This window comes from Falco biarmicus, chromosome 4 (genome assembly GCF_023638135.1).
Source record: "Falco biarmicus isolate bFalBia1 chromosome 4, bFalBia1.pri, whole genome shotgun sequence".
Lineage (NCBI taxonomy): Eukaryota > Metazoa > Chordata > Aves > Falconiformes > Falconidae > Falco > Falco biarmicus.
The window spans coordinates 1,530,772-1,541,801 of NC_079291.1; the positions used below are offsets into that span (position 1 = coordinate 1,530,772).

The 11,030-nt window shown below is 40.1% G+C and overlaps 1 protein-coding gene across 2 annotated transcripts; it reads left to right on the top strand.

Moving 5' to 3' along the window:
- The first annotated feature begins 670 nt into the window (after positions 1-670).
- NUP42 (nucleoporin 42) lies at positions 671-8,694 on the top strand. 2 transcript variants are annotated; one of them, XM_056334167.1, is made up of 7 exons: positions 682-849; positions 1,610-1,859; positions 3,161-3,255; positions 3,574-3,650; positions 5,717-5,803; positions 7,531-7,615; positions 7,809-8,694. In XM_056334167.1, the coding sequence occupies exons 1-7, from the start codon at positions 738-740 to the stop codon at positions 8,438-8,440; spliced, it is 1,338 nt and encodes a 445-aa protein (XP_056190142.1). In that variant the 5' UTR covers positions 682-737; the 3' UTR covers positions 8,441-8,694. The 2 variants fall into 2 exon arrangements, with proteins under 2 accessions (XP_056190143.1, XP_056190142.1); XM_056334168.1 differs by lacking the exon at positions 7,531-7,615 and having other exon boundaries at positions 671-849; positions 7,809-7,952.
- Positions 8,695-11,030: the final 2,336 nt, after the last annotated feature.

Genomic DNA, 11,030 nt, shown 5'->3' on the forward strand with positions numbered 1-11,030 from the left:
TAAGCCGTATAAATTCCAGTTTCCAAAGTCAGTGCTTCTTTGTAGACTTCCTCCTGGTTTTCTCCTCATCTTAACAACTCTGCATGTACAGAAAGTAGTAGATGCACACATGGGCTTCACAGTGGTTCCTGCAACTCGGGATTTATTCGGTAGTAAGTGAATGCTGTAAAAGCTTTTTTGTTTCCCCTTTGCCTTTTCCTTTCTCTGAGCCATGAAACAAATGTGTCGCTGGTGTCTCCAATCCTTAATTCTACAATACGGTACAAACTGGAGCGAACTGTGCACTTTCTAGGGTTGTATGGGCCGTTTGACTTTATCTGCTTTTTAAAACTGTGAAGCACCATTTCTTAACTTTATTTTCAAGAGGTTAATAATTCATCTTAAGCTACCGAAAGACTTCTAAGTGTGAAGGAAGAAATGACGGCCACCGGCGCCATCTTAACACCTTTGCGCAAGGCAGCGCAGCTCGTGTTTCCGCGCAGCGGGTGGTAGTTCTTCCTCGACTTTCACCCGGCCGTGTTGCTTAGATCCGGTCGGGTATCTGAGCTGAACACGGTCCGGGGGGCGACACTCCCCGGGCCCTACCGTGCCGCCCAGCGCCCCCGGCCCCTCGCTGCGCGCCCCCCCGCGCCGCCGCCTCAGGGCTGCCCCGCCGCGCCTGCGCGCGCCGCCCCCGCCCCGCCCCGCGGCGCGGCGCCGGCCTGTGGCGTCACAGCTGCGGCGTTCGGCGGGGCGCCATGGCCATCTGTCAGTTCTTTCTGCAGGGCCGCTGCCGCTTCGGCGACAGGTGCTGGAACGAGCACCCCCGCGGCGGCGGGCGCTACGGGCCCGCGGCACCCCAGCACCAAGGTAGCGGCGGGCGGGAGGCGCTGGCGGAGCGCCGGGAGCGGGGCGGGGGGGGGGGGGCGGTGTGCCGGCCCGGCTCTTGTGTCCCTGGAGCGGGGCTCTGGTGAGGGGAGCGCGGCTTCTGCGAGCAGCCAGCAGGTTGCAGGCACCTGCGTGTTGTATCGTTTGGAGGTGGCCGTAGTTCTGCGGGGATGGGGGCCTGTGGGAGCGCTGGGTGGGCGAGGGAGGGGGGTAGGGAAGGGGCGGCCATGGGCACGGCGGGGCGGCAGCGGCTGCAGTCCCGGCTCTGTGGCGGCAGCGCGCACCGCTGCGGCCGGGGCCTTCAGGCTCAGCGCGGGAGGCCTTTGCTGTGCAGCAGAACCCCCGCTACAGCTCCGGAGGCGGGAGCCCCTGAGGTACATGTGCTGTGAGTTAAACTTAAGTTTGGTTTCTTGGGGTTTTTTTTTTCTGATGCGGTAAGGTGCTTTATGATACAATGTAAGCCAAACCGAAACAGCGCCACGAGTTGTTGGCATCCTCATGATGTGAGGAGGAGTTCGTGTTTCCCTCTGATTGCAGAACTGACTTGAGTAACTCACTAGGTTAAGCTCACTAAATAATTAGGCAAACTCATCAGGAAAAAAACCTACGTTGTCTTCTCAAAGGTCTTATTGCCACCATAAGAATAATATACTTACAGGTTTTGTTGGTGTAGTATTGTTTAATATCTTAATGATTTAAATTTTCTGTCGTGCTCTTTTTTTTTTTTTTTTCTTATTGGAAGGTACTAGCGGAGGAGGAGGAGCATGGGGTACCACTAACCAGAGATATACCAGTGTCATCCAGCCATCTACCTTTAAGTCTAATACGTGGGGTGGCAGCAGAGATCATGGAAGAGGATTTTTTGGCTCCCCTGATTTTGGATCATCAGGCAGCAGCAGCAGAAATACCAGCTTTTCGCAGAACAGATTCTCTGCATTAATGAACAGTCAAAACACGGCTGATGGCTATAAAGATGAAGAGGAGAGACTTTTGTAAGTTATAGTCCTGTCTCACTGAAACTGTTGAGAACGAGCTGTTCAAAAGCTTACAGACTTACAAGAGAGAATGCAGCAGACTTGATCATGAGTAGGAGGCTGGGATATGTAGTAAGAGCCATATAAAAACTACTGCATTTAGTTCCCTTGCATTATGATGTCATGGGAGGAAAGTAGTCCTTGTTTTGAACCTGAGTTGGGCAGCTAGGCGACTGCAATATTACTAGGATAGTATGGTATTTAAGTTGTGGGTAGGCATGTAAGGATGGAAGCAAAGGTTTCAGTACTTGAGAATAAGGGATCAGAGCCCCTTGGACAGCATTTCAGTCACTCTAAAAAAAAAAAAAATCCCCCTCCAAAAAAAGCCACCAAAAACCCAAGCTGTTTGAGAAAATGAACTATGTGACTTGGGTTTCCTGACATTTAAGATGATAAATTGTTCTGCCAATAGCAAAACTATTGAAACCTGGTTTCACATGTGTGTATCTTAGTCAGTTGAGACCAGCCAGGTTCAAGGTGATTGCAGGTGATGAGAAACAACAGGCAGTGTAATTTCCTGAAGAAGCAAGGTTTTAGAACCGTGTGTCACAAGCATTTTCTTAATGTAATCTTAAAATAATAAACAGCTTATTTATTCATCTTCTGAAATGTGAATGTATATTGTGTTACGAACATCTTAAATACTTAGAAACTGTGTTTGCTACTTTGCAGTGATCTGCTTGCGCACTTTATTTTTTACCCTTTCACTGTTTGTTTACATTTGGATTATTTTTGTTGATGTAGTTCTGTTTCTTTGCTTTTGCTATGTCTGGATTCTTCTGCTTTTGATTCTCTTCCAGAAACTTACATGGAACACTTATCTTTCTCCCTATTTTTTTTTTTTCTGAATTTTGCCATTTAATACTGTGCATGTTCACTTGTAAAATCGTCTACTGTTGAGAAGATTTTAAATTGTATTGTGATCTACAGTCTCAGAGAAAATCCCATGACAACGTATGCCATACAAGGATTAAAAAATACTTTGTGTGTTTTGGGATTGATTTTGATTTACTTGCAGTTAGATGATAAATTAGATGCTCTGAAGGGACATTTATATATCTTGCCAAATGAGTGCATTTTTTCTACAGCAAACTGAGTACTTTTCTTGTTCATTCTGACTTGTGTCATGCTTCGTTAATTTTCATGGTAGCAGGTATTTGAATCTGACTTTGGCTTCAAACTAGGCAATTGCATCTGGTGGTTTTGTTTTGACAATATAATTTAACCTCCATATGTGGGTGTTTTTGTTTGTTTTCTAGCGAGTCTATAGTGAAAGACATGGAGATTTGGGAATCTTCAGGACAGTGGATATTTTCATCTTACTCACCAATGAAAGAAAAACCTAACGTCTCAGGTAGGTAATGTTTTCAGTGCTGCTGCATATTGCTGCTATTTAGGTTTCTTAAACTTGTCCACACTGTTGTACCTCTGTGGAACCATTAGCAAAGTGATGATTTGCCTTATGGTGCAACAGAAAGGAATACTGGGTTATGGCAAATTCATTTTGGACCTTCACATCTCTGAAGTTCTGTAATGAATCCTTTTTGTGTCTCCAGCTGTGACTGACTTCTTACAGGTAATGTACCAAGGCCCATTTCTTCATAACTATAGATGACAATTGGAAGTATTAATGTATTTTCTTGGAGGTTTTTGATTACTCCTCTCCTTACAGGCTTTCGAGACTTCTCACCAGAAGAATTGCATCTGGAGTATTACAACTGCACAGCAAACAATAACATTCAGAGCTATGTAAGTATTTTAAAAGCGCTGACTTAATGTGGGCACATTTTGGGATTAGGACTTGTTACTGTTCTTCAGGTGGCAGCTCTTGACTCAGGTAATTACCAAACTCCAGGATATTATCAGAATGCCAAAATATTTTTCAATTATTGTGCACCAAATAGAGTGCAAAAGTAGCTGCTAGTCTGTATGCTCTACCATAACTTGCTGTTTCAGTCAGAGGTCACGGGCTCAAACTGTCAGATCTGAGCTTCTAAAACTGGTGGCCTAATGTCTTGACACATCAGCTGCTACAAAGAGTGGTGGCAATAGACTTTTAGCTAGTCTCAGTTAAACATACGGTCTTTTCTCAATCTAGACACTCCTTGACTTAGTCTTGTCCCTGCCTTTTTGTGTTATTTGTAGAAGTTATTTGAATCCTGTCTCAAAAGTTTAATACTTCATATGCTATTGGTCAGTTTGATTGTTATAGCTGATTATATAGTGCTTTAGGTAGAACACTAGGGAAGTTTATTTGACCTTGTTCTTTTACATAGCTTTGCAAGGAATTAATGCTGAAAATAGCAGATACTTTTAAAGGAGTATATACATTTGCTAGAAAAAAAGACATACATGAGTTTTTATATAAATATATCTAAATTTATGTGTCTTGTGCCTCCCTCTTTGTTCTATCAATATCAAGGAAGCCAGCAGAATTTAATGTTATGCCGGGAAAGGAAATAGGCTATTGGGTAGGTGCAGGTACAAACAAATTGCACTCTTTTTCCTCTTCTCCTTGGTTCTGTGTTACAGAAGGAATTGCTGTTGTCACCACTCTTGCTTCATGTGTTTAGAATTACCAGAACTGCATTTTCAGAGACAGGGGATACCTTTTTTTTTTTAAAAAAAAAAATGTCAATTAAAAAAGACTGAAATGATTAAACAGTACACTATGCCTGGCTATTAAAAAAAGCATTTGTGGTCTCAATAAAGCTTGTGAGTGCAAGTTCATGAAAGTCTTAGTGTATAGGTGGTAACTATGACACAGTTCTCTCACAAAATGTTTAAGCGCAACAGGTCTTTCCAAAGCATGTTTCTCTTCTTAACCTGGGTCAAAATCCGAATTTTCCACTAAGTTGTATAAGAGGTGATACCAAGCAACATGATCTTCCAGCATGTGACTAGACACAAAAGAATTATTGATGTTTGTGATGTAAGACTCTTTTGAAAAATTAAGGAATTTATTTACAAAAAGGTTACTCGTTCCACTCTTACAGGCATTCAGGATATTATGTATTTTACTTGTGTAGTTTTTAAGGAAAATTCAGTTAGGCCAGGCTTTGCATAAGATGTGTGGATAAATATAGGAAATCCAGGTTTGAAATTCCTGAAAAATTATTTATAAAGATTTTCCGGTTTCTTGTTTAATACTTTTTAATCACAGTTATCAAGACACAGGTGCTACTTACTGCTGGCATATGTTCTGTGCAGTTATCCATTGGATCATGTTAAAGGGGCTGATTTAAATTAAAGAAGTTAATTTCTGCAAAGCTATATATTTTAGGATGGTACTGCTAAAGTGTTCTGAATTCCAGTGTTTTGAAAGTGGGCATTTTGTTTTTGAAAATGTAGGAGAAGCTAAGCAAGTCTTAGGACTTCAGCTTAATGAGTGAGCTCGTAAGTAGACAGGCGAGAAATAAAACAGGGATTGAAGAGTTTGTTCTCATATGCATAAAACTTTACATATCTTGTGTGTGGTTTAGTTTTGTCTTTTTTTTTTTCCTCAAGCACCTAATTTAGATAGTGATAGAACTTAGATTTAGAAAGTTTCAGGATTTTTTTTTTTATCTTACTGTTATGTGAAGTTGATTTAAGGGCAATAGTAAGAGATTTTAAAGAAATTCTGTGTTAATAAGAAAAATTTCAGGTCCTCACCATGAAGTTTCAGGAAAGGAAAAATCTTGTCTTCTTGGATTAATGAAATTTCTTTTCTTATTCTAGAAATCTTTCAGTTTAGTTATCAGATCACTCTTTTTTTCTGGGTTTTAAAGTCTTCACCAGTAATAAAAACCTGCTTTTCTTTTCCGCCTTTTTAGATAAATTCTGTCCAACAGTTAGCGAAACAATGGAAAGATCGGCTGCTTCAGTTAAAAACTTTAACTGCATCGACAAAAGCAGCTTTGGTAAGTGTTAATGAAAGGTAGAATATTCCTGATGTCATTTTTTTTATTAATCTTGGGCAAAGGTTTTTCTTGGATTCATGGTTTTTTAGACACATTCTACCAAACTTTCCTGCAAATGTCAGCGTTAATTTCTGTTACAAAGACTTCTCTTTTATTAAAAACACACAGGGAAAAAAAAAAAATCTTGCAAATGTTCTATAGAAGCTTTAGCTGTTATCAAAGTATTTAACTACACTTCTACTACCTTTATATAAATAGGTGATAGGTATTGCTTCAAAGGTCCTGGTATACTATTTTACACCCAAATATACACGATTCTTTTAGGACATCCTTGTTTGCACCTAAATAGCTGAGACATGAAAATCTGAAATTCCTAGATTCATTGGCAATCTTATGGTCGATGTATGAACTGTTCTGAAAATGTCAACTACAATGAGTTACATTCTGGCACTGCAGCCCTGAAAAATATCTGGCATGAAAGTGTTTGTCTGACTGGCAGCGTGAAGACCTTGGCAGTAATCTTAGAACGCTCCTGGGAACATTAGAGCTAAAGTGTAAGGGTGTAGGGAGGAATTACGTAAGAGAATAATGATTGCAGTTTGAAAACTGCCCCATCTCTCCATCTGTGTGTTTTTTTATAGGCAGTAGAAGTGTGACTGGATATTCTAGCACTGCTTGAGTCAGGTGAACGTGAAAGTTTGCGAACACAGTTTTGGGTCTTAATCCACCTTTCTGTGGAATCATGAAATTGGTGAATTGGAAGTGGGTATTATAAAACCCTAACTAACGAAAACAGTGAATTTCCTTAACTAAGGAAAATAGTGAATCGAGATGGTTCCATGTTAGCAAGGCAGCAGCTGAATCCCAGGTTTGGAATGCTATCACTGGAAGCCATACGAAAGCAACCATAGCTTAAGGTTGGGATCTGGTTATGTATGTGTATAGTAAGAGGCCAATATCCACCCCACCTTTTTTTTCCCCATGCTGATGTTGACTCTTCCAAGGTATAATCAATTGGCCAGACCAGAATTGTCCTCCAGGCCATCTTAAGATAAACAGAGCGTTTTGGTAATGCCAGAACGAAAATTTGATAGATAGGTGGGAGAGAAACTGTTTGGATAAAACTTGAAGATCCAAAGAGTCATTGGTATGGGATGGTGATAAACACTTGTGACTCTAGATGTGTCAGAAGAGAATGCTGGAGTTAAATCCACTGTTAAATAATCAGGGAGACAGAGTAAGCTGATGTAAGTGGACTCTGCATGAAGTGCATTAGTTTTAGTAACATGATCACACCCCTTGGTATGTTCAGTACTGTAAGTGAAGAAGCAGGATTTGGGCTTTAGCACAGACTACACGTGCCAGGGTGAGAAAACAGAAAGTCAAAGCAGTGACATAGATGGTATCATAGAGCACTAACTGAAATAGGTAAGAGATGAGAACGAGAGTTCACAGAGGTGCTCAAGATCACTGAGTGACAGACAAAAATCTATAAACTGTAATATAGTTGTTGTTTTGGAGTGATTACAGAGAATAGTGTATAGCCTTAATGCATTTTGTTCATAGCTGTAAGAGCATGCAATTGTGATTAAAGTGATCAGTGTCTAACTTCATCTAAGCTGTATTAAATTGAACTGGTCAGCTATGTTTTTGCTTCAAGTATTTATTGAAGGACATTTCCTTGTCTTGGAATCTAGTTTTTATTTATGTATTTGGAATTTTTTAAGCTGTCTGAATTAAAGAACACGGTCACTCAACCATTGCCTGCCTTTGGATTTGGAGGACAGCAAACATCAAGCTTTGGGTTGTCAAGTAAGTTCCTGTGTTAACTAACGGTTGGACTTGATGATCTCAAAGGTCTTTTCCAACATAAATGATTCTATGATAAAAACTGTCAGTTAAACATTTTCTTGAGTTTTTCTTCTGCACTATTGGAATACAGCAGTGGTTTAGTATAACAGGTGTGCCCATTCTAAAATGTTTTTAATAAATTTTGTAATTGCAGGTTTTCCTGTGAGCAGCAATAGTAACAGTGCTAGCAGTTTCTCCTTTAAAACAAGTTCCAGTCTCATCAGCACATCATCTGGAAACACCCCTGCTTTTGGGAGCTCTTCCGCTGGTTGTAATCCTCCTCCATTTGGTGTGACGTCCTCTCCCAGCGTATCCCATTCTGTTGGTTTTGGCAGCCTGGCAGCTCCATCTGCAGCCTCCTTCTCATTTAAAACTTCTGAAACAACTAGTGGTTTTGGAACTTGTGGATTTTCAGGGTTTGGCAATTCTTCTGCTGTGAACTTTTCGGGCACCACTCTGCTTACAGCCCTTGGAGCCTCTAATGCAGCAGTAGGAACTTCTTCCTCAGATTCAAGCAGTACTTTATCGGGACAGACTGCCTCTAATGTAGCAGTGGGAACTTCTCCCTCAGATTCAAGCAGTACTTTATCGGGACAGACTGCCAGCGCCTCTGGACATAACATAACATCAGCATCTTCTGCAGTCACAAACAATACTACGTCGGAAAAGTTATTTACCCCAAAGAGTGAATTATCAGCTGAAGAGTTGAAACAATTTGAAGCAAAAAAGTTTACTATTGGAAAGATTCCTTTTAAGCCACCACCGTCAGAACTTTTAAATGTTTAGGACGTTTACATTTATTCTGTAATAACGTGTTATTTCAACTTCTCTGATACCTCAACTTACACAGTTTTGTGGTCGAATAATGAACTAAAATGCCTCTGTTTGAGTTAATTTTAGTTTAATCTCTTAAGTCTTCTGCAATAATAAAATCATGCGTATAAACATTTGAACATTGGATTTTAATATTTCTTGGTTGTTTTGGAATGGACCTTTTACATCGAAGAAATTACGAAAATAAAACTTAAAATTCTCTTTTATATTCTGTACTGTGAAATTCTGGGCAAAAACTGTATTAAGAAGGCTTTGTCAAAAGTAAGAATGCTTCGGTGAGGTATTCACAGCCTACTGTGAATAGGATGCTAGAAGTGGATGCAGTGCAAGACTCTTGTTGAGCCACCTTGTCTTTCACCTTTTAAATAAGGGGTTTGTGCGGTCTTTGACAATCGTGCTTGGAGATAGAGGGCTCCTGTGTGGTCTATACAGGCTGCATGCCTCTCTCACCTGGAAGTCAGTTACCTCTCCCGGTTGATGCAGTTTGGCTTTTGTTAGTTGTTCTTCTGGAGGTCATAAAGCATTCCTTAATGTGATACAGCTGGGGGAAGACAACCTTGAAAGCATTCATCGCAAATATGGAGCTTGTAGCTCGCTGTTTTGACACATCTTGGATAAAACTTGGCAAGCAATTGCAAACTACCTACTACTTTTATGTGAATTGATAGAATTTTGTTGTTGGGTTCTCAAAACTTGCTGAGTACATATATTGGCAGTACCTTTTCTGAATTGATGATATTAGGATATATATTTTTTTGCCAAGATGCTATAAAGCAGGGGTCCAAGATCTAAAGGAAGTACTAGAGTCAGATGAAGAGAATGCTTGTTCTTGACTAGGCCCTCCCAGTTATGGTTTAATGTTACCAAACCTCATATTTAAGAGGAAAGCAAAAGTTTACTCTAAAATGTGCATAAATAAATTGACTGTTCCTTTAACGCTTTAAGATAATATTTCAGTTCTTGCTATGGACCCTATGGCCCTGCTTAAAACTTCACTGTAGCTGTGTTTCCTACCAAGGTCTGTAGCCTACTGGCTTGCTAAAGCAGTGTGAACAAATTTGGTGTTCAGGTTGATAGGCCATGGGTAGGCACTCGGCAGGCTTAATAGAAGAAATCCAGGTTCCTCAGTCCATGTGCTCAGTGTAGGTGTACCAGAAACTTGCATATGTTACGTTTTAGCACTGGGGTGCTTACATGGATTTTTCTGGTCATTGTTTTGTAATTCAAATAAGGTGTGTCTGTTTTGTTATTGTTAATGACCTTGTGCAGGCTTCCTGTAATTTGCCAACAAAATATCGATACGTGTGCCCAGAGTTCCATTTAATTCTTACGACTTCTTTTTCCAAGTGGGGTCTCCAGAGCAGTACTAAGACTTGTACAAATTAAGACATGTACATCAGTCAGGGGTCACTTAGCTCTGGTTCATTTATTCCAGTTACTCAGATTTTGACACAGAAACTGAAGAACGCACCAAAATCCATTACGCGACTGTAGTTGCAGAAATCCTGCATCTTTACAGAAGCTGTTAAACTTAACTTTACAAAACCTTGGTATTTAAAAACAAACACACAGAAAAGTGTTTGTGGCTTGTCAGATGAATTCTGTAACTGCCAGAGCTCGTTCTATTACCTGGTATACTTTCCCGTATTTAATCTGCGAAGCCTTAGTGATTATCAAACCCAATTCTATCAGGAAACTACAAGTTTTCTTAAAATTTCCTATAATTTTAATAATTATTTGTATTACACTCTTGCCACGTTAGAATGCTGCTTTATTTTGGGGTAAAGGTACAGAATTAAGTCCTACTGATAACCTTAAGGATCCTATGGCTTGTCTTAGAGGACTGTGGGTGGTTCTGTCTTACATTTAAAGTACCAAGTTTTGCAGTAACTGCTTTTTTCCTAATGCTTATCCTCTTAAACAACTACTTAACCAACTAACAAAAAAAAAAAAAGGGAACATTTAACATTTGAAGTCACAGTTAAGGATAGGCTACCTCTGAAAAATGCCAGAGCTATCTTTAATAAGTTGAAGTGTCTCTATAAACAAAGCTACTGCAAGATTTTTGAGCTTCAGTGCCTCAGTGCTGCTGCTGTGCTGCATAAGAGCTTGAAGCAGCTTGCCTTTGAACTTAAGTGATGAGCTAAAACTTAGTCTTTCTTGGGAGTACCTCAGCATGCTGTCGCTGTAAAGGATCAAATGTGCACAAGCGTTTTTTTAAGTGGAAGTGCTTTTTCTTAAAAAAAAAAAAAAAAAAAGTTGTAGGGCCATGAAAAATCTGAATTATCTACTGTACGTTCCCAAAAGAACATTGGCTAGAAGTTCTCCAGCACCATAACCTACAGGGACCTAGGGGGAGAACCTTGCCATTAAGAAATAGAAAGGTTGAGGGAGCTATTCCTAAATCAGATAACAATAAATAAATACAAAAATCACGTGTGATCAAATTTTTTGAACAAATGTGTTTTTTCAGATCATCATCTTGCCCTCAAAGAAAAATAAAAGAATCACTAGTACAGAGATACTAAGACTTGGTGTTTCA

Excerpts from the sequence above, each read along its gene's own strand:
- NUP42 (XM_056334167.1), top strand. The coding sequence starts at position 738 with ATGGCCATCTGTCAGTTCTTTCTGCAGGGCCGCTGCCGCTTCGGCGAC. Across the intron at positions 1,860-3,160 it reads GATGAAGAGGAGAGACTTTT|CGAGTCTATAGTGAAAGACA; the intron begins GTAAGTTATAGT and ends TTTGTTTTCTAG. Across the intron at positions 5,804-7,530 it reads CATCGACAAAAGCAGCTTTG|CTGTCTGAATTAAAGAACAC; the intron begins GTAAGTGTTAAT and ends GAATTTTTTAAG.